This window comes from Melospiza georgiana, chromosome 22 (genome assembly GCF_028018845.1).
Source record: "Melospiza georgiana isolate bMelGeo1 chromosome 22, bMelGeo1.pri, whole genome shotgun sequence".
Taxonomy (NCBI): domain Eukaryota; kingdom Metazoa; phylum Chordata; class Aves; order Passeriformes; family Passerellidae; genus Melospiza; species Melospiza georgiana.
The window spans coordinates 10,199,977-10,222,445 of NC_080451.1; the positions used below are offsets into that span (position 1 = coordinate 10,199,977).

Below are 22,469 nucleotides of genomic sequence, written 5' to 3' on the forward strand. Positions count from 1 at the left end.
ACTACTTAGGTCTTCATTCCAGACACAGGAATTTAAAACTTAACGTTGAACTACACTCATTCTCTGGCAATTCCAATTTATGGACATGGATATTTTGGCTAGACTGACCATCAGTGTAGCACAAGGCAAAGCCACTGCAGTCTGCAGCAAGAGCTGGTCCCTTTTGGCCATTCTCAGAGTAACCTCACCAACCTTCCCACTAAAATGAACCAAGGGGATCGGTCGTAAAACGGGTCGCGCCCATCATTGAAGAGGTCTGATCCCTCCTCAGTCCCAACGTCGGAGCCAGTGTCATCCACAAAGGCCTCATCATCAAAGTCCTCCATCTCATCCTGCTGCTCATCTGCCAGCTCAGTGATGTCGGAGTCGGCCGTGGAGAAAGTGGGGGAGGGCGTGCGATCGGCCAGGCGCTCGTTGACGCAGCCATGGAATATGGGGGAGCTGCACATCAGCGAACGGACACCGATTAACAGGGTCAGCACACAGAACCTCACCAACAGCCCTGCTGCCTTCAGCACAGAGACCCCTCAACAACCAGCAACGCCTTCAAACCACCTGCACTGCAACGAAACGGGAGCGAGGGGGCTGCCAACAACGTCAGGGAAAAGAGTGCTCTTGAATGGAGCAGGAAGCAAATGAAAAAGGAATAGAAACATGGCTGAGCATATAGAATTGAGCATACAGAACTTGAGAGGACATCCACGTAACAGAGATACATTTCTTATTTCCAACACAGCAGTTCTGCAAATAAAAATATCGTAAAGGTGCGGCCGACAGCAGGAAATATTAAAGAATCACATCAGACACTTCCCTAAGATATGACCAAACTATTTGAATCCCACATATGAGAGAGACTGGACCACTTTTCCAGTGTTCTTCATATTTTCACAGCTCTGCTCCAGTGACTTGAGATGGAACTTAGATGGTTATATTTTAAAATAAATTTGTAACTTACTAAATGCTCACTCAAAGCACATTCTACTACTAGACACGTGAACTGGCATTTTCTACTCTGAACTGTATCTAAAGTCTATTCCAAATCCCTGAGAGACAAGACCCAGCAGGCCCAGAGGCGCCACGGTTAATCCAGCACTGCAGGCTGAGCCCGCGCCGGCGGCGCAGCTGCAGGAGGCGCTGTCCGTTCCGTACCTGCCCACGAGCTTGAACCAGTGGAAGCGGTCGTAGAAGGGGTCGCTGCCCGTCATGGAGCCCTCGGGCTCCTCCTGGCTGCCGGAGGCCACTTCCCCCGCCCGGTCGTACATCTCCCGCATCAGCTCCAGCCTCTGCCTGCAGAGACAGCGGCAGCAAAGAGCTCAGAGAGAGGGGTAAGGAGGCAGAGAACACAAAGCGAGGTGTTCACCATGCCCTAAGTTTGGTGCTTCATTAATTCCCAAAAATCTTAAGAGAGTCTGGTTGTCAGCTAAGCCCTCTAAGCACAAGGCAAGGTCACTGCAGAAGCTTACATAAATCTTGGATTTCAATACACTTCTAAATATTCCTCTTTCACATCTAATTCTGGGATATTTTTTGCTTCAATTTTTTTATCAGACCATGTTACTGAGTAACTTTTGGCAGTTCTGTGCATTCCACTCCAGAAATGTTGGCATTTTGATTCAAAAGTGAACCAATTCCATTATAGACTCTAATTATCCATTTCTTTTATTGAAGAAAACAAGTGCTTCACACTGCAATATCCTTTGTCTAGAAGTTATTAGTAGGAAAAAAGTCCTTCAGTCAATATTTAGAGAATGGGGAAAAGAAATGTCATTTACACGTGATGAAAATAATTCAGATTGCAGTCAGAATTTGTGAAAGAATTTGTGTAGCTTCCATAGAAATAAAATCTTCTTTATTTAAGATTTTCATCACAAATGATGTCATATACTGCCAAGTTATATAAAGCAGGTGGCAAGGAAATTATTACAGTGGAAGGGCTGAAAAAAGTAATGCACAGAGATGAGCTGTGATGAGTCTCATTGCATTCAAAAGATAAAGTCTAACCTCAAATTACAAAAATTAGAAGTGAAGCTAAGATTAGAAGTTGGAGAAAAGTGCACTTGTTCAAACAATCTGAAAAGCTGGTATTTAGAACATCCCACACTGTCTAGAAAGTTTGGGAGGACAGAAAAAAACCAGAAACCGACAAAGGGGAGAAATTTTTGAGTGAAGTTCCTTGGACACAGGGAATTCTGTTCTCTAACACTACTGACATACTTGAGTTTTTCCAAGGACCAGTAGTGCGTGGCTCCGTTCTTCAGGTCCTGCACCTCCACGGCCACCACGGTGCGGGGGAACGGGCGGCGCTCGCGGCCCTTGTCCGGCTCGGGGGGCAGCAGCTCCGGCGGCAGCGGCGAGTACAGCGTGTCTGTGAGCAGCACGAACTGGAACTGCACCTGCGTGGCACACACACACACACACACCTGGGTCCTCAGCAGCCACGTGCTGCCCTGGCACGTTCACTCACACAGAACCCAAATCAAGGACTCACCATTTTCTGAACACTTTTACAGCCCAAATTAATAAGCAAGAGACATACAATTACAAGAAACTCGGAGCATTTACAGCAGGATTATACAATCAAAACTGATGGGTCAGAAAACTCAAAAACTGGCTCTCCATGTCCCTACCTTTTTCTTTAACTCTACACTGATTGCATTGGCTTCCTTCAGATACACTGCATTTCCCCAGAGCTGGTCCCTCAGCGAAGTGAACTGGTGGAATTTCCACTTCCTGAAAGCCCACTGGGCGAGTTCGTATTCATGGCGTGTCCAGGGCACTGGGAAGGGCAAAGAAACAGAGAAATAAAACAATGTGGCTTCCTCTCAAAACCATCACATGCAGTATCCAATAATCCTGCTGACTGTGCCATCAAGCTCTCAACACATTTTCTGGAAGAGCAGAAAACAAACATTTTCTACATTTTCATTATTCATCATGGAAAAACTGGACTCAAACTTCCTCAACATTAGCAGAGGAGATTAATGATCATGTAAATGAGATTTGGAACAGAGGAAACAAATTTTTTTCTGCTCCTATTATTTTAAGTTATTTGGCAACTATTAAAGCCAATTGCTGAAAGAGTGGAATGAGAGTGAGTATAATGAGAGTAATAAATTATCCACTGTCCAGAAATGGAGTTATACAGACATGTCACAGCATTCTAAGAATTCCTAGCAAGGAGGAAAAGAGAAACTTTAAGATCGAAACAAGGAAACAAAGAAACAAAGGCAACAGTGTTATTTTATTTTAAGACATCTGAGCTCTGTTAGTGCCAGGAAGAGATTCCTTCAGGAGCACCAAATCAAAGCTTGGGGTAAAACTAATCTAGTTTGTGAACCAGTTGTATTAGAAGATGTATGTCTACAGTTCATGGTGAATGTATTCTATAAATGGGTATTTGAAATATGGATGCTGAGAAGATTACAGATCAAGAACTTGCAATGTTTTGCAGCTTTCCAAAGCAAGTTTTCTATCTATTACAAGAGATGATACAGCAGCTGCTCCTTTAGACTTGGTTATACCCAAATTATTTTTAGCTTCAAACTCACCTTCTTCCTCCTCCTCCTCCTCCTCCTCTGTTGTTTCAGCTGCCAAGGACCGTGTCTCCACCTGCTTCTGGAGGGCCTGCAGCTTGCTCTCATAGTCCTGTGGGGAGAGAGGAGACGCTGTGTAGGAGGACAGACAAGAGCAGGAGGAAGCTGAGAGACACAGAGAGCTCAGTGACAGACACAGATCACACCACACAGACACTTCAAGGGCTCTCAGGTCACACCAGCACTGCACTGCTGCAATCTCCCTGCAAACACAACAGAGGCCAGCACAGGACAGAAGAGCTGGACTCTAAAATCACATTTACATGTACACAGTGTCTAGAAGAGGGAAAGCTTTAGGATGTTCTTTTGTGGGGTTTTTCCTAAAGACAGGAAGAAGGGCATTTTATTTGGAGGCTGGCTGCTGCTTTCAGAGAGGTAGAAAAGAAGCAGAAATAGAGAAAAATGCAAAAATAAATTTGAAAGGGGAGGATTATTCACCTTCAATTTCTCAAACAGAAGGATTAACAGCACCACTGATTTGCCTTTTTATACAAAAAAAAATTAATTTCAAATATTAGTGAGGGAAGCACTTTGTTTTCAATTAGATTTTCCCCACAGCATGCAAGTACCACTCTCTCACGTGTATTTAAGGCATCAGAAGATAAAATACCAGCACGGCCCTGGCAGAAAAGTCTGTGCAGTGGCTTCTCCACGAGGAAGACTTCAGCAATAGCTTCTGGTACAACAGCATTTTCTTCCTGTTCAGACCTTATCGTGCCTTGAAACAAATGCTACTTAAACCTAATGAGCCTTTTATTATTTGCTGGCAAAACAAATACAAATTAGAACAGACTCTGTCACTGTGTTCTTGGTCTCAAAGTCTATCCCACTAGGGTATTTTATTTTTTTTAAGATAAACCTTTGGCATATTATTACACAAATTAAACTGGTTTCTCAAGATTTTTATACAAGAGTTACAACAATTCACTAAGGGTGCTGTTGAGCTCTTAAGAATTCTTGAAGGCACTCATCTTGTACTCCAACCTTCTCTCTTCCACAGTTCCAAATCCTAAAATTCTTCTCCAATGCCCAGTTTGTAACAATAGGTTCTTAAGCCCAAGAGCTACAGAATAAAAGCTTTACATTTTCCTCCCATCCCACTTAAGCATCTCACCTAAAGAGCTGCATCACTTATCCACAAAATGATGGTGTCAGCTTCAGCCAGGAAGGCTTTAGAAAATTAAAACTCAGCCATCATATGAAGGCCATAAGAAGTTCAATTTTTGCTCTCAGGGATATTGAATTCGTGGTATTCAAAATCCTGCACTTTCTAAGGGCACAGCTACCATTTGTTAATGCTATTTTCAGAAAATATTACTTATGAACCTGAAAGAATCTGGAGGTGTATCTCCTTTCCAAATAGAGTCTAATTTCTTCTTGAATATTTTATTTGGCTAAAATGCTCCTTCTTAATTTGTTTCTGCTCTATTCACCCTAGGTTGGCTACTTACTCACACAGGAAGTAACCTCAGCCCAGCAGCCTAAGAACTGCAAACAAAACAAATACATATCCTTTCTTTTGATATTCCTCCTGAAATTCTTAGATTCACCAAAAATCCATTCTAGACTCCATGAAACTTCCCATGAAGTATCAGACTTATCTACTCTTCTGAAATGCCTAGCATAATCCTCAATTATGTTTTTAAGATAAAGGCACTTTCTTTGATCTATTTCCCCCATTCCATGCAGATAATGCTGTTACATTTGAAACAGAGATAAAACTGCTGAGATGCAAAGTGACACAAATCAGCTTCTCTCACTTGCAAGGAAAGGCAAAATATTTTATTTTCCTGTAGTCTGAAGTCAATAATGTCATTTTGAGCAGCTAAATTGTAGAAATGGAAAACTCTTCAAGTAGCATTTTAGTAGAATCTTTCCAGATTCTTTTGGAGAAACTGAAAAGCTGGAGAGGGAATGGGGGGTTGGGGGAAACAAAACAGAGCCAAACCCACCAACAAACCCACACCCCACACACTCAAAGTACACAAAGCTTTTTAAGACCAGCCTGGAGCAGTTAAAGCAGAACACTGCACCACAACACTGAGATGTGGTGTCTGCCCAGGTACTGCTGTGTGTGAGTCTCCCCTGGATTTGAGGGGCACAGAAAAGTTCATTTCTTTTGCCTTCAACAAGCAAATAAAGAAGAGAGAACAGCCAGCTCTGTGTTTTCTCCCAGAATTTAGATAGACAGCACACAGGATGGTACAATGGGACAGCACTGAAGATGGGAATGGTTTATAGTTCCTTGTGCTACAAAACGCTCCTCTTTTCTTTTATATTGAATTTAAATAAGCTGTCTGAGATGGACACAAGCCTGCTTTGCTGCTTTCCACAGAACAGCAGAAACACCAGAGTGGATGAACGTACAAGAATCAGACTGAGGAACAATTAAAGAAACCTTCATAACTCTGCTGGAACAAGCCCAACCCCAAGATAAATAGAAGCAGGACAAGCCTGCAGTCAAGTTTCATCTCCATTTCACTGACACAAGTCTGACACTTACAAGAGTATTTCATAGTTTATTGAAAGAGCACTTGTTACAATACAAACCAGTTCTGCTTTTCACAAGGCAGATACCTGCTCTTAAGACAATCCAAAACAACAGACAGATCTGAAAATCCCATTTAGTTTAAAGGCAGCTCACTGCTTTCTTTACAGTACAAATAGTTACACAGCATAGATTTCTCATGTGGCAGCTCCTGAAGAGATATAATGGGAAGTATCCAAGAAAAATTTCAACAAAAAACAAGTTTCAACATGTAAAGGACACAGTGAGGAAGATACTGAAACTATGCTGAATGTACTGATAAAAATAGCATCCTCTAATTTGACAGATCCCTAAATTCAGATTGCTTGAGGAAGGATGTTGGAGTCAATCTGAGTGAGGAGCATTAGTGATGTGCATTTAATCCCACCCCCCAGTCCAGTGTCCCAGGGAGTCCTAGAGAAGCCATCCCCAAGGCACAGGGGGATCCAAGCCAGCTGTCAAGGCACAGCAGCACTTGGCAAAGGCAACTGAACTTAGTCAAAGAGCACTTCCACCACGGATGCCACATTTCCATTACCCTGAAAGCCTTTTCACACAGACATCAATGGAAGCAGCTGTCTCACTGTTCATTAACTCCATTAACACAGGATTTGGAGTGAGAGTTGTGTGCATTTCTGAATAGTGCAAGGAGATCCACAGTTCTCACACTGCTTCCCTTATCAGATGAAGCACTGCACTGTAATTCATATCAAATTCCTAAATATCCTCCTAAAAGCCAGGGAAAAAGCTGCTTCCTTGAAGCAGACAGGGCTCCATTCTGACACTGACTGTCCTTTTTCTGCTTTGTCAAAGCATACAGCAGCACAGGCAGGGCTGTTCTTCCAGTGCTGCACTAGAACAGTGGGGTAAGACAGACTGATGGCAACCTACTGCTCACCAGCACCACCCAGGCATTTCCAGAGTTCTTTTCTGAGTTTGAAGTGAAATAGGTTGGCACAAACATTTTAGTGTTCAGCGTTAGGGATCAAGCAGCAGTTTTAGTCTCGTGTCAGTAGCTGCATGGGCTCAGAAGGACTCTGTGCTCAGTCCCACAGAGGCAGCACAATCCCCCGGAGCACAGACAGGAGATGGGATTGCTCTGGTCTCTGCCACCCGCCCCGTGCAGGCTGCTGTGACTGCCCCACGTACTCCCAGGGAACTGAGAGCCTTCTCCCAAGCATGCATGTTCAACAGAGTCCAAGCCTTTCCGAGGATATGTAGGAACTCATTATGCTTGACATGCACAAAACCAAAGTGCAACGCACTACTAAAACAGGATTCTAAATGAAAAACAACAGCAAAACATTACTTGCAGCCCAAACCTCACTTTGCAATTTGGACTCAAGCTCAAAGCAAGTATTGCTCATCTACAAGCCTTCTGTTCTTTAAGAATCAAGGCATTTTTGGAAGCAATGCTTTATTTCCTTTGTTCAAGTAAGCCAAAGCATGAGACAAATGCAAGTTACAAAGCCAGATCTGGGCACAGAACTAAACCTGCCATAAGGGAAAACTCCCAGTTTGTTCTTTTAGGAGTTGGAGGACTGACTTTGCATCTCCTTCAGCAGAGGCCACCATCCCATCAGTGATACATGTGCTGAGAATTAAGAGCTGACACTTGATTACTTGATATGTAAATAGCACGTGTGTCGCAACAGCACCTACAACATGCCCAGCTGAGGCAGGGGAGAAGTAGGATAGGACAAAAAATATGGAAAATAAGCTTAAGACACTTGCCACTCACCTACAGCTATGCTGAGCCACACACAAGTAACAATTACCAGTAGGGCTTATATTTTATAAAAAATAAGCAACCTCAAGTAAATTCAGGATACTTGTGCAAAACAGCACAAATACACTGCAAAGCGGACCTACCTTACCAAATGTGGTAGAACGTCCAATTGTGTTTTTAAAATTTTATTCAAGTTAAATTTAAAAGCAAAATAAGTCCCCAAATACTTCTATTGGCTTACAGTTAAGGCCATGGATTTTCCAAAGTAAGAGCAACCTTGTCTTGCACTTTTGGAAACTCAGAAAATAACCCAGCATCATTCAGGTTGGGACTCTCCAATTGCAACAAAACCTCAAAGCCTATTCCTCAGTCACTAGTTTTTCAGTAATTTGCTTGGAACAATCTGAAGCAGGAATGGCAAGCCCTTGTGTTATGGCAAATCACCTGCAAGTGCAAACCCCTTCAGAGCAAAATAGACATGAAAGATTTTAACTCGCATTTTGAGTGTGGGGAGAAGGAAAACTAATCTTATTTTCTCCTCAAAGCAACCTTCTCCTTTATTAAATGAGTCTTGAATTCTAGTTTAATCCAAGACCAGAGGCACTAACATGAGGTATCACATTAAGATGAAACAGTTCAATTCTCCCATCTCACAGGAGAATTCAGCCAAAAGTAGTGATTTATAAATCTTCCTAAGAATAACTATTTCAAGAACATCTCCCAGACTCATGCCTGAGAAAGCTGAAAACATAAAATAAAAGAATTAGCTTTTTGAGTGCACCAGAGTGTTGAAAAATCCTAGTTCCTTTCCACAGTCTCAGTATAATAATTAAAACCTATTATATTTAGAGATACAATGGGAATTAGAAAAAGCTTGTTTCCAAATAATTGCTTCAGCATTATATATACATTCTGACATAAAATTCCATTCAGGCTGGTTTAACTGTCACAGCAACTTCATACCAATATTTATGAACTTAAGCAGAAGGAGAAGAGACATCTAGTCAGGGAGCGTGACCCAATATCTCTTCTTAATTTCTTTATAAAACAGCCAACAACTTTTGGTTTATAGATTATTATTACTATTAAAAATTGAGTTAAGAGTGGAAAATATTGTTCTGAAGAACCAGATTCATTTATAAACAGATGGTCAGTTTCCTTATTGCTAAGAAAAAGGTCACAAGAAACATTCAATGCTAGAAACTAAACTCCTCTTTTGATTGTCTACATAAAACACAGGAGGAAGGTAGCACTTGGTAAGTTCCAGACAATATTTTCAGCATTAGAAAAATACTTCAAGACACACACACACACAAAAAAAAAAACTTGGTAAATGAGCTAGTGGGAAGTTCTCCCCTCCACCTCCCTCCCTCTGAGTCTTCTAGTCTATGAAAAAAGTTCTTAGAATTTTTCAGAATATTCTTCCAAGGGATGCTGTTAAAACGGCAAGGAAAGTCACATGCAAAGTGCCCGGGCCGCAGGGCCGGAGCCTGGCGCTTGTGCGGGGCCTCTCGGGCTGTGCCCGGCCCGAGCCGAGCCGAGCCATGGGCCCGAGCCGAGCCGAGCCGAGCCATGGGCCCGGCCTGCCCGGGCCCTGCTCATACCGCGGTTTCCCTGCCCGCTTTCAGGTTGGGGGCCGAGAACTGGCGCCTCATGCGCGGCGGCGTCACGAACGGGCCGTGCTGGCCGGGCCGGTCCGTGTGTTTCGGGGCGCTGCCCTCGGCCCCGGGGCCGCCGTAGGGCTGGCGGTGCTGGTGCAGGTGGCGCTTGTGCTGGAAGCCCTGCGGCTCCGCGCCGTGCAGCGGCTCCGCGCCGTGCAGCGCCTCGGAGGAGCCCGAGGCCTGGCGCCGCAGCCCCTTGTGCGAGCCGCTGTTGAGGGAGTTGCTCCTCCAGCGCGGCTGCGGCTGCTGCTGGCTGCCGGGCTGCGGCGGCGGGCCCAGCTGCTGCCGGTTCACCTGGATGTTATCCTGGCTCCTCTGCGGCCCGTAAAGATTCCACAGCTGCTGCGGATCTTTAGAAGCGGCTTTGCTTTCTTTCTCTTTGCCTTCGTCTTTGTTCTTATCGTCTTCTTTCGGAATTCTAACCTCAATAACTTCATCCTCAGTGATAATGATGTGGGTGCCTGGACTCCACGAGTTCCTGTGTTTGGGATTGCTTTTGAAAGGAAACCGGGGTTTGCGATTTTCAGGTGGGATAAACCGGTGAGGCATATTCTGTCGACGAAGCTGTTTAGCTATTTCCTGCTGCTGCAGATTTTTAAACCGAATCTGCTCTTGCCTCATCCAACGTAAACGCCCGCGTCTGAAAGCTGGATCACCTGCCATTAACTGAGACACACGCTCCTCCTTAGCAAGATCGTCATTCTCGCTTCTCTTTGCCTCATCTGTGGGCTTCTTATCCCCATCCGCTGCACTGGCAGAGTTTGGAGACTTAGCATTAGCTACAGTTGACTGAGCTTTGTCTGGAGACCCTATCAGGGGTAAAACCTTCTCCATTTTTAGCATTTTATTTCTGAGAACTTTGATCTCTTCATCCTTCATGTTGTTTTGCTTCTTCACTTCTTGCAGAATATCTTCCAATTTGTCTATGTGCACCTTTAGGTCATCCACATCAGTTATTCCTTTACCATTGGCCATTACATCTTCAATCTTTTCATCTCCAACTCCCACTGTATCCCAGACATCCCGAGCGACAGCTCGCCACGATTCGCGCTCATTTGGGTCTTTTTTCCCATACATGGCACAAAGCTCTTTCATTTTAACAATGGCCAGAGCCTCAATCTCCTGCCTACTGTGCCTGAAGTCATTGAGCGCTACCTCATAGCATATCTCCTTCACAGCCTGAATCTTTAGGTCTGAGATGGTGACCCATTTGGAGTCTTTGCTAAGGCGTCGCCGCTGGGGTATCTGGTACATTTTAATAGGTTCTCGTTTCTTCCCACTGCTGGGGAGGCCACACTTTTTTACAATGGTTTGGAGCTTGCTGGGGGGCAGCTTCTCTCTCAGGGAAGTGATCAGTCTCCAACTCTCCTCACACGATCTCTTGTCCGAATCATCCCCACTATCAGAGTCTGCATCCTTTGGAAAAACAAAAATCAAGAAGTGGCCCCAAAATAACCAAAATTAAAATTGTAAGAAAATGGAAAAGCTAAACAAGAAGTAGCAGGCAAAGAAAACTAAATCAAAAATCAAAATAGAACAAGTGATAAGGAGGTCCCTGAAGACTGAGCGTTAGGGCATTAAAATGCATCTTCAAGAGTCATGGACTGTCAAAATTGGAGCTCTTCACTAAATAAAGATTAACATTATATTTAAGTCTTGTCATCTCATAATAGCTGATAATCTGAACTCTTCCCTCCCAAACCCTTCCAAAGTCTTTAAACAGACCGAGTTCCTGGTTTTAAATCTTAGGACCAAGTGTAAACTGCACTTCACACATGCTACAAAGACATGCAAATCCCCACCACACACATTTGCCTCGGTGGCTGCTGTTGCTTCTTTCAGCAAATCCTCCCCAGGAAGGTGAGCACAACAGCCATAGAAGATGTCATGAGCAGCCAGAGTAAGTCGGGTTAACACTGGTTAGTAACGTTGCACGTGGTTGCAGGGATGCTCAAGTTTAGAATCCATTTCACTACAATAGCAGCCAGAGAAGTGTTAGACGATAAGAAAAATTGAAACAGAAGCAGCCGAAAGGTTCAATGTTAAAAGGACTGTAAGTGCCACTATGACAGATGAAGACAGTGGTTCATACTCCAAGACTTGCTACAAGCTAGAAGGATATCCAGAATCAGAGTTTCAGAGGTGGGTTGTGGTTTGTTTGTTTGACTTTTTTTTTTTTCCATTTGGCACCTTGTTGCTTAGTTTAAAGAAAAAAAAACCATTATCAGTCTTGTCTGTCCGAAGAATGAGTTTCAGCAGAATGCGGAGTAATGACTTTCTGGTTTTAATTGTTTTAATACAAATTTTCTATTTGATATCCTTGATTTGTCTTCTTTTCAAAACCTAGAGCCTGGAGCTTCCACACACTTGCTAACCATTATGCGCTTTGCTTCTTCATTACAAGTTTTCCACCTTTTGCTAAGTGATTTTTAATGAGCAGTGCCTCGGGTTTCCATATGCTAGGAATGTCTGTTCAGATAAACTGCCACCCCCAGTTAAGGATATCCATCATTGCTTACTGCAACCAGGAATTAAAATAGAGCACTTTTCTTTAAAGGCCGATTAAGACATCTCTTTAAGAAGCAAGAAATCCTGTGTATTACTGTGATCCAAACACCTTCAACACAGCTCTCAGTGTCTAATGCAGCTCTAACTAACATCCCTGTTTTCCACATGGAGATTTGTACCAGATGAGAAACCAGGAACAGTAACAGCCACTTACTCTAAAACCAAAGGAAACCCAGGTCATTGAGCCAGCACCAGATTCACATTGTTGAGCTTCTTGTGACTTAATGGAGTTTTAAGAGATACTAGAGAACCAAATTCTAGTTTAGGTCAAAATGTAAGCAAAACACTGGTTTAGAAACTCTTTGTGAGTTTACAGCTGACAAAAGTTGTGGCCTAAGGAAACAGCATCTAGCAGACTGCACACTGCAGTGGAAACCAAGGGTTCCCTGGAGGAAGCCCCAGTGTAGTTGGGCCACTCAGGGATACAACCAGGAAGGCAAAACATGAACTACTCCAACATTAAGTCACAAGTTCCACAGGACTCTGATAGTTACAAAACTACCATAGAACTACTTATGGGTAAAGCATGTCTTCGTACCAAAAGATGATGAAGAGACACTGAGTCATGGCCCTGTGCACTCAGAGGTTACCCAGACCAATTAGTGCAGCTATGATCAAAATTCCAATATCAACTGGCCACTGCAGAGGCATTGTGACCATTTTAGCTCTATTACACACATTTTCACAATCAATTTGTAAAATGGAGAACAACTACTTCTATTCCCTAGTAATACTAGCAAGGCAAAGGTATTTTAGTTGGCAATTTTGAGGGACAAGAGCTATTGTTTATTTTTTTGTACAGCACATCTAACAAATAAACATCCAGTCTGGTTGGAATCTCAGCATAAATATAAAACAATCTGGTAAACAGGATTAACTAGCTTCTTACATCTGAGATTATACTCCAGTTTAGACCAAGAATATTTATATCCCAATATCAGTCTTACACAGCTGTAAATTAGAGAACCTGATACTGCAGCTGGCTATGGCAGCCATGCAAACACGAATTTCAAGGTACACAAGCTGAAATGCACTCCCAGATTTCCCACTCATGATTCAGCTACAGCTGCATGGATGCACTAATCCTGTCCACCCCAGGCTCTGCACACAGCCACACAGAAATCATGAGCTGTGTCAGCAAGCTCTGCTGTCACCTGAAATATTCCTATGGAGCACTGTGATAAGCAGGGCACTGCTCCCTGGCCAAGGATCACATCTGATATGATCCCTTACAACTAGGACAGGTGTCCTTCAGGAGCTGCTGAGAGATGTAGGGTAGCATTCCACCTGTGTCCACTAACCAAAACCAGCAAGAACAGAACAAACTTGGAGAAACCAGCATCTTTATTATATTAACCACTCCACTCTCTAAAGAATTTTCCCTTAATATGAAGTATTTGGGGAAATAAATTCCCTTCACAACACTTTATAAATGCAGCCTTATTGGAATGAACTTCCCAGACAGCCAAATTCACATCTTTAATTCATACAATAGCTTAGCTTGTGCCAGTCAGCTAAAATTTGGGGGAGGGAATTCCATTACTTGCATCTCATTTGACACATTGCCAAAAGTTACTCAATACTCAAACTATTTTTATTTTCACATCTTTACTGTACTATTTTTTTTTTGCTACCCAAATTTTAACTATAAAATTCCAGAGATAAAACATGACATTAGTCACATTTAAGCTTTTTTTCTGAACTAACAGTTGCCTTGGTCAAAGTCTACAGCCACCCCATCCAAGAAATTAGCCCCTTGTGATGAAATAATTAGAGATGCAGAAGTCTCTAAGTGTGTAATAGGAATTTAAAAAAAGAAATGTAGCTTCTTCCTATGGAAGCCACAGTACTTTGCTCCATTCTGGCTTGGGGAGAAGGGCAAGAACTTTACAGTGCAAAGCCCAGCATGCATTTAACCCACATTCTCCATCTCATACTACAGACATGAATCATGAGTTTGTAATTTTGATCAGAATTCTGACACAACTACATTTGTGTTCTGGCTAAAGACAACCAGCTAAAGCAGAATCAGGAGACTCAGGTTTCTTAGGGAAATCTAGACTTCATTCCTGAGTTTGGTCTTGTTTTCCAAATTCACAGGGTGCTTGAAGACTGCATGGATTTCTATTTGTACTGCACTTCAGAGGTATTTGTTGTGAGAAGACTGAAGTCTTCCTATATCAGACTTAATTTATCAGACTTCCTATTTGACAGATACGTGGAGAGCTGGAATTCCCAGTGCTCTGAATGAGTTAACACACTGCTCCCTACTCAGATGCCCACCACTGGCTTGTGTACCACCAAGACCCTCACAAGGAACTCCATGCAGGGGAGGGAGAAGGGTTAAAACATGCACAATGCAGCAACATTTTCAGACATCATTCAAAAACTAAACCTAGTGTATCAATGTTCTAGAAATCTCTTTGGCAGCACAAAATTAGTATGTTCTGGTGATCCAAGACAAAAATAAAGGCAAACATCCCAAGGAGTAGCTGTTTAGACTACTGAAAAGGAACTTCAAAAAACACAGAGCACAAAAATGCCCTTCTTTCAGGTTAACTTGCAAGAAATGCAATCTATCCCAACAAGAATTGATTAAAGCCTCTTTACTGTCAATCACGATCTCCGAATTAACCTGAAGGAGCTCATTCACACTGCTAATAATTCACTGTAGACACCAAGAATTTGAAAGCAAAGGGAGAACTGCATTGTGCAGACAACCCAAGCAGGTTTCCTAAACTTTCAGATAAGCAAGGACAGGAATTACTGTTTGCCAAAGGCATAGTTAATCAGGAGTAAGGACACATACCAGTCTTTGCTGCTCCAACAAGAGATCAGCTTCCTCCTTCTCTTTCTTATATAAGATCTCCATTTCTTGTAATCTGAAGATGAACAGAAGAACAGAAGTAGTCAGAGGTCATTAGTTTCCTGTTGGTGTTACTCTACATGCACAATCTCCTGAATTACAGTTACATGAGTAAAAGGCATTGTCCTTAAAAGGAACTGTTCTCTGGCTACTCAGGGTTTCTGAAGTGAAACCCTGCAAGCTGCTTTTCAGCCCTTACCAAAAGCTCTGCAGCATTAGTGGCCTTTGCTTATCTGTGATTTTCAAAGGAGATGGAGCACTGAAATTCTACAGTAAAATAAGAGGAAGCTTTCTGAACTTCCACAAGAGGTAGCACAGATGCTGTGACCCCAGTAACCTACTGCTGACTCTTCCTTCTTTCAGGTCAAAATTTTAAGTTATTTTATTACCTTTTCTCCATCTCTTGCTTCATGTCAATGCCCTGCTTCTCCAGAAGCTCCCTCTGAGCAAATGTCCAGTCAACTGGCTCTGAGGGAGTCTCAGCTGATGGTGTTTTCTCTCTTTCTGCTCGTGCTTGCTCTGGGTGGTTGAATCTGAAGACATGATTTTTACCCATGATGATACGATTTCCTAGAAATAGGAACAGAAAACTGCAGCTGACAGAAGAATGGTACCAAGTTCTATTTAAAAGATAAAGGTGACACTGCCCCTGAACAGCACCTAATTCCCCGTGTATGATGTCAATGTCACATACACAGAGTCTAAAAAAAATCTGTGGTAACATTTCTTACCTGAGCGCAACTGCACAGGCTGCACAACCCTCTTGCCATTCACGTAGGTTTCAGATCGTTCACAAGGCTCCAAAGTAACAATAACTACAAAGAAAACATTGATGGGTGAGACTTTAGAGAGTCCTGTAGAGGAACAGAAGTGTGCAAGCCCCAGAGGCCTCTCATTTGCTGCCCATGTTCATACTAACACCAAAGTCAATCACCCCTGGACGTCATGCTACTTAAAAATAAAGACCCAAGAGGAAATCAATAGTACTGACTTCTTAACCTACTGCAGCTGGAAACTACTTTTTTTTCATGTTTATAGTTAACCAGGTCAGAATTTAACTGTTATACTGGCTGCAGCCTACAATCTGAAGCAATTATCACCTAAACGAATTTTATTTTCTTTCCCTAACACTCAACAAATCAAGTCAAAGCTGATCCTTTTCTTGAGGTCAGAAAACTTGCAGACCAGGGGACTCCCTGGGCAGCCATGGCAGTGAGAGCTGCAGGAGAAGCAGACCTTCACACCTTTACCTTCGCCGTTGTTGTTCCTCTCGCTGCGGAACACGCAGTGCTCCTCCTTGATGTGAGCCCCGCTCAGCACAATGTCCTGGCGCCGCTCTGCGTCAGCCTGGCCCACCCTGCAGCAACACACAGGGGTCAACAGCAAACCAGACACCTGCTGCAGCTCTGCCCACACACTGCCCACAAACACCAGGAAAATCTGAACTGTTAAGATTGCCCTTCAAATGTAAAGGTTTGGACCAGCGCTGAATTCTGCACTGCAGAGAACCTGCTCTGCCAGGAACTGGAGAGTGACAGCTTTGCAAAAGAAAAGTTTTCTCTTCCCTTTAATGTCACTTGGAGAACTGTTAAATACCCCAGGGTTTAATGCAATTCCTTCCCTCTTGTGAAACCCTTCCCTTTTAGAAAGGGATGCAAGGTGGGGGGAGCCCAACAAGAACTTCCAGTGGTGTGTTTCAGGCAGACAGGGATCATCCCTCCCACTAATCGCCTTCTGCACTTGAACAAAGGAGCACAAATGGCCCAGGAGGCTCCTGCTGAATAATTTGATGCCACAAGAAGTTTCATCCAGCATCTAGACAGAAAGGCTGGCTGTACCCCTGGAGCACGAAGATGTATGTCCATTTCAAACCCAAGTGTCTGAGCAATTCTAGGTACAGACAACTTAATTTCCAATCCTAATGTCTATAACTTGCTCTACTTATTAATTTACACATTTCTGATGCCAATGAGCTAGGCTCTATACTTATAATGACTTCTTAAGCCCCAAGCTATTCTAGTCATCATTCTCTGCTGAATTCTCTACACTTTGATACTCCTTTCAGTGGGTTTAATGCACCTTAGAGTAGCACCATATGCCAGCCACTGTCAGCGCACTCTCTTCCATTTGTTCCCCAGGAATATACAAATTAAGCAACCAAACACAGCTTGGTGCTCAAAAAAAACCCAAAAAATAAAGATCACCTCTCTCCTTCCAGCTGTTTTGAAAATAAATTTTGGAATAAAATCAATTTTTAATCTGAAGTCTGGCAATTCAATTTTATCTCATATCTGTGAATGCAGAACCCATCAAATGTGTGCTGGCATGTATAACAACTTATTTAAACAATAAAGCTAACATTCAGCCATATTTCATTGCTATGGTTTTCAATCCTGCACCCATCAAAATCTCTCATGAACTTCCAGTAAGTTTTACTACAAACTTAAGATGGGATGTCATGCTTTCTTTTACTGCCCAGGTGTAATAACAATTTCTTAAAGCTGAGTGACTGCACATGTAACTTTTTGTTAGTTGGTGTTTTTACTTTAAACACCAAGTCAAATTAAAAGAAATTGCATTTCTGCAGTTTTTTCCACCTACAGCACTCTCATGTTTCATTTGTACCTGCAACTTGCACAGCTCAAGGCACCAGTATTATTTAAACTCATGGTGTCTCCAGCTTGGGGATTTAAGCAAGCAGAGAAGGCAACTCCAGAGTGTGTCAGCACCAACCCTCACCTTGTAATGCCATCTTTGATGTAGTACAGCAGACATTCAGACATGAGTGGATCTTCATTAAGGTTTACAAGATGAGGAGTCTTAAAGAACAAAAAGAAAAAGTTAATTAAGAACTGAGGTTCTGCTTTCAGGCTCCTTGCTGCAGCTGTGGAGGGTGTGCTTTAATCCAGCAGTTTTGCCACGTGTATCGAGATTATTCCAGAATAGATTTTTTCAAACACAACCTCCTAAAGTATTGCAAAGCATCACAAAGTACCAGTGAAATACAGCTCAGATTGCTCAGTTATCCAAAATATCAGTCCATGGAAGGAAGAAAGGCTTCAGCTGGAGAACAAGAAGTCCTTATAAAGTCTCTGTAAACTTTGATAAGGGAAGTCCAAGAGCAGAAAATGTTGCTTCAGTGAAATTGTGAAACTGATATGGAATCAACTTTGACTTTCCTTGGGCACAGGTCGGGTGCTTATTTGGCAAAGTCTGTTAAAATCAAAACAAAATCTAAAACTACCAGTATTCTCTGATACCAACAGCTAAGAAACTCTTCATCTAAACTTCTTCTAAATTTAAATCCACTACAGTTACTAAACCAACCTTCTTTGGTGAAAAAACCCCATTGGAATCAGCAAACAAGTCACAAGGCCTTGGTGTGAAAATCTAGCCAGTGAGATGCCAGTAAGCACAAGCACAAAAGAAAAGGCAAAAATGGTTAAACATAAGTAAAGCAGAAGGACGATAAAAGAGAAACAAAACTGTTAATAAGCCACTTGTCCCTTTGTTACCCTCAAACTGAACAAATTTTGGGAAGAATGAATAAATTTGGCTCAGATTCCTTATTAACACTATTTCCATCAACTTATCTTAAATGCAAAAAAGTTTACTTATGAGAGCTTTTACCAGCATGACATTTACAGAAGCTCAAAAATTACTATATGGTCATGATGAATTTGTTTTTGAATGAAGGTCTCTGATTGTCAATTGCCCAATGGAAGATTTAATTATAAGGACAGAAAGGAGGAGGAAAAAATACAGCTTTTTCACCCCTAAAAATCCAGGGGTGACCCAAAGCTGCTGCTGAAGATGTCCCATGCTGCCATTGCTGTTCACTGCACAAATCAGCACTTGGAGCTCTTCAATCAAGAGAAAAATGGAGAGAAAGCAAATCCCAGACACAGTGATCTGCTGTAACACCACTACAACTTGCACCACTTGAATAGTTTGTAAGAAATAAAGCTCCCCAGCTTGAGAGATGATGCTGGCACACCCAGCTGTTCACTCTTTGTGTATGATGAGATACACACTGGTACCTCAGAAGTGTAGAGTCCTTACACAGAACACTTCACATTTTCTAGCTAAGCTCTCGTCTCCTACATTTTCACAGCAACCACAGTTACTAGAGGGACAGCTAAGGAACTGCAAGGATAGCAAGGAACAGAAGCAGACAGGACTGGGTTGGGAGTTTCACTTCTCCTAATAAATCCTAGATAGGTAAAATTAAATGCTATCTATTACCCAAGCATCTACTTTATCCAGGTGGCATTTATACACAAACCTGATCAGCTGAAAATGCACCAAAAGAATCATCAAAAAGAGCTGATGGCCTCTCAGGAAAAATCTAAAAGGAGATGAGGATCCATAACATAAGAGGAAGAAATGTAGAGAATACTCAATGAATCTGCCTCTTTACAAACCTTGGGCACTCCTGGAGTAGCTACTAGAAGCAAACTGGAGTTCTACCAACTCCAAGCATTGCAGACTAACACTATTCTAAGTGAAGGATTAAACATTTTAAACAATTCTGGGGTTCTGCATTTCTGTGCAGTGCCTCTGAATAGGTCCCTGCTTAACCCTAGATCAAGTTTACTACACACTTGCACACTAAAATATTACCCATGCTGCTTGTTCAAAGTAGGTTTTTTCCTTGTACTTCTTTTATAATTCTGCTTTACCTGCAGAGACAGGTTCTTTGCTAACCTAATTATTATACACTTACAGCACTAATTTATGCCCTTTTCCTGCACAGTTCTGCTTCTTTCTAATTTCAGAAAATAGAACTAATGGCAAGTATTGAATGAAATATTCCCTTGCATCCCCTGTGTTCACTGGTTCATTAGATCACTATCCTTTTTTCCAAGGGGAAGAAGGATTAACAAAAAATTCAAGGAAGAGCGCCTAAACAAGCCTTAAATCTTGTCAAAGAAGAACAGGTAGAGCACACAAAGGTCACACAGAGTTACTGCAGAAAATGGCAACAGAATTAAGACACAGCACCTTCTGATTTGCTACTGAATCAAGATAGAAAAGGAGCTGCTTCTCCTTGCAGCACAGCATCTTCTAAAGGAAAATCCAAAACAGTTCAACTCCTATCACCCTCCTGCCAGGTCAATTAGCTTTTTGGAAACATGCAAGAGTTAACAATTTTCTTTACCTTTTTGGGTGAGAAGACTCCAAGTGTTCCTCCATCTTCCCGAATGGCAACGCCCATTTCTGCCAACAATGCCTCCCTGATGGAGAAAAATAGGATATTGCCCCCATTTTAGGCTTCTGAGACAACTAAGGTCTAATGAAAGCCAGGTAATTACTGGATCAGACTTTGAACCAGCCTACCCAGGACTGTAACCACCTCAGAGCACACCAGGGCAAGCTGGCAAACTTTTAGTCCAAGAGTGGCCTAAGGAACAGCAACTTTAACCATGACAAATCCAGGAAAGAGCAGGACTTCCTCCCAGCACTGCCCTGCTGTTCTACATCTAACACAAGGGTCAGCAGAACCATCCCTGACACCGTTCTCCACTGCTTTGGAACAGAGCAACCTTCTCCATTTTCCACTTTCCAGAGACCATCCATACTACAGCACTTTCCATTCCTGACCTTTCCATCCTAATGGCCTCTGTTTTCCTCAGTTTCTCTTCCCATGTTTCATTCAGCTCTGCAATGATCTTCTCAGACTCCTGTGTGAAAATACCAAAAGATGTTTTACAATTCTTTCCAAAGTTCTTCACATACACAAAGCAATTGAAGTCTGTGCTCTGTTTAGGCCTCAAATTAATTTCACATATAAAAAGCATTCTTAGCACCTTAAGACTCTTATTTATTTCCCTTAATTTTTAAAAGGGTAGGAAGTCCTGAAGGCAAGCTGAGGAGAAAAGATGACTTCATATCTAACCACAGTCACTTTATTTTGAACCACCTAAATTCATTTCCCTTTTTTTAAAAAAAATCTGATTTACAGAAATGATTCAGTAACTGAATGCCAAGGAAATGCAGAGACCACACTGTTACTGCCATGGCAACGGAGGGTTTCCAATAGGAAAGGGAAATGCAGAGTGTGCTCAGCCCTGTGGCACTGTCTGATGGGCAAACATGACAATGTTGCAGAGACTCAACACAGCCAACTCTCCCCACTCCTCCACCCATGGACATTGGGGGGGCTTTCATAAAAATCAAGAAATGCTTCACTGTGATGCACTTTGCTGTGGTTTAATTCTGGGCAGCACTGGGACAAGGCTGCCTTTGTCTGGCCCAAACATGCTATTCTGTGCTTCACATTTTAATCTGTGGGGGCTGGGCGAAGACAACAGTGGCAGGATTATTCTTCCTCCTTTTTTTCAACTTTGGGGTAATTTGGTTTTCTGACAGCTGAGTGCATTTGCAAGTCAGACTTGGCTCACACTAGTGCTGACCAGGCCTCTAAGTCTACACTTATGATCAAATTTTCCATAACTACAAGTGCATCAGATGACCCGTAAATAAGAATCAAGAATTTAATTTATAATTTAATTGTAGCTCCAGGCTACAATTAAACCTAAATAATCTTAACAAGAAAGGTTGTGCATGAATCCAGTTTCTAGCCCACTGCAGTTAAGTGCCCTCTTTAAGGTGCCAGTGGGTTTCACACAATTTCTACAGACACAGGAGACATTTGTGAAATTAGTCCTGCCAGGTCTGTGACTCTTTAGCCTCCTTAATACCCACCTTCAAACGTTCAATGGCCTCTTCTCCTCCTGGCGTTGACATGATTCTTTCCTGTATACTGGACACAGATGTTAAGCCCACCTGACTACTGAGAGAGCAGGAGGATGGAGATGCAGTGAGGGACCCCATGGAGGCTGTGGAAAAATTGCCAGGACGTTGATTCTCGGAGGCTAGCAAGTATCTATGCTTATTGTTCTGAAAATCTTTCAGATCTGAGAGAGAGACACACAGACAGAGGGAAGGCAGGAAGATGGGAAAACAGGAAGGGGGAAGGAAGAGGAAAAAGGGAAGAAAGGAAGGAAGGAAATACCAGTGTAAGAGGAAAGCATTTAAGCAGCAACAAGGCAAGTTTTGTAATTTTTAGATGGCAGTTCTGAAACAAATCTTTTAATACTAGCAACAATAACATAATAACTCAACTCAGACCCTGAGGTTCACTAGGAAAGACTGCATCATAAAACTTTCTAAACAAAAAAGATTGAAAAAATAAATTACACCTTGGCCAAAAGCAGCCATCCTACTCCTCACTGAACACTAATTAACCTGAGCACCCTGAAGCTCAGAGCAGGACCAAATTGAGATCCTCATGAGATTAGTGACATTTTGGGCTGAAGTCTGAGACACCAACCCCTAAGATCAGGAAAACATTCTCTTCCAGAGTCCTTTAATGTGAAATGATGATTAAGTAAATCTTTATCACAGCAGTGGTTCTGCTGCTGAAGCACCCAGACCACACGGACAATGAACTTCCTCTCCTTAAACCCTCACCAGAGAATGAATCACCTGTCAGTGCACGACAGGGACACGAGAACATAAG

At 42.5% G+C, this 22,469-nt stretch overlaps 1 protein-coding gene across 8 annotated transcripts in view; it reads right to left on the reverse strand.

The window, feature by feature from the left end:
* The window catches only part of KIF1B (kinesin family member 1B), a 77,589-nt gene that overhangs the window by 27,690 nt on the left and 27,430 nt on the right, over positions 1 to 22,469 (reverse strand). For 4 of the 8 annotated variants that reach the window (XR_009115501.1, XM_058039259.1, XM_058039260.1 and 1 more), the window contains 13 exons: positions 21,653 to 21,864; positions 20,549 to 20,628; positions 20,106 to 20,181; positions 17,684 to 17,763; positions 16,195 to 16,301; positions 15,676 to 15,759; positions 15,334 to 15,514; positions 14,888 to 14,960; positions 3,549 to 3,645; positions 2,628 to 2,776; positions 2,215 to 2,393; positions 1,150 to 1,287; positions 193 to 441 (listed from right to left, as the gene is read on the reverse strand). Coding sequence is in view for 7 of the 8 variants with exons in the window: in XM_058039259.1 (XP_057895242.1) it covers positions 193 to 441; positions 1,150 to 1,287; positions 2,215 to 2,393; positions 2,628 to 2,776; positions 3,549 to 3,645; positions 14,888 to 14,960; positions 15,334 to 15,514; positions 15,676 to 15,759; positions 16,195 to 16,301; positions 17,684 to 17,763; positions 20,106 to 20,181; positions 20,549 to 20,628; positions 21,653 to 21,864 (1,705 nt within the window). In the remaining variant the exon portion in view is untranslated. Of the gene's footprint in view, positions 1 to 192; positions 442 to 1,149; positions 1,288 to 2,214; positions 2,394 to 2,627; positions 2,777 to 3,548; positions 3,646 to 6,092; positions 10,927 to 14,887; positions 14,961 to 15,333; positions 15,515 to 15,675; positions 15,760 to 16,194; positions 16,302 to 17,683; positions 17,764 to 20,105; positions 20,182 to 20,548; positions 20,629 to 21,652; positions 21,865 to 22,469 lie in introns of those variants that run through there. The other 4 variants (XM_058039263.1, XM_058039262.1, XM_058039261.1 and 1 more) reach the window with 2 other exon arrangements.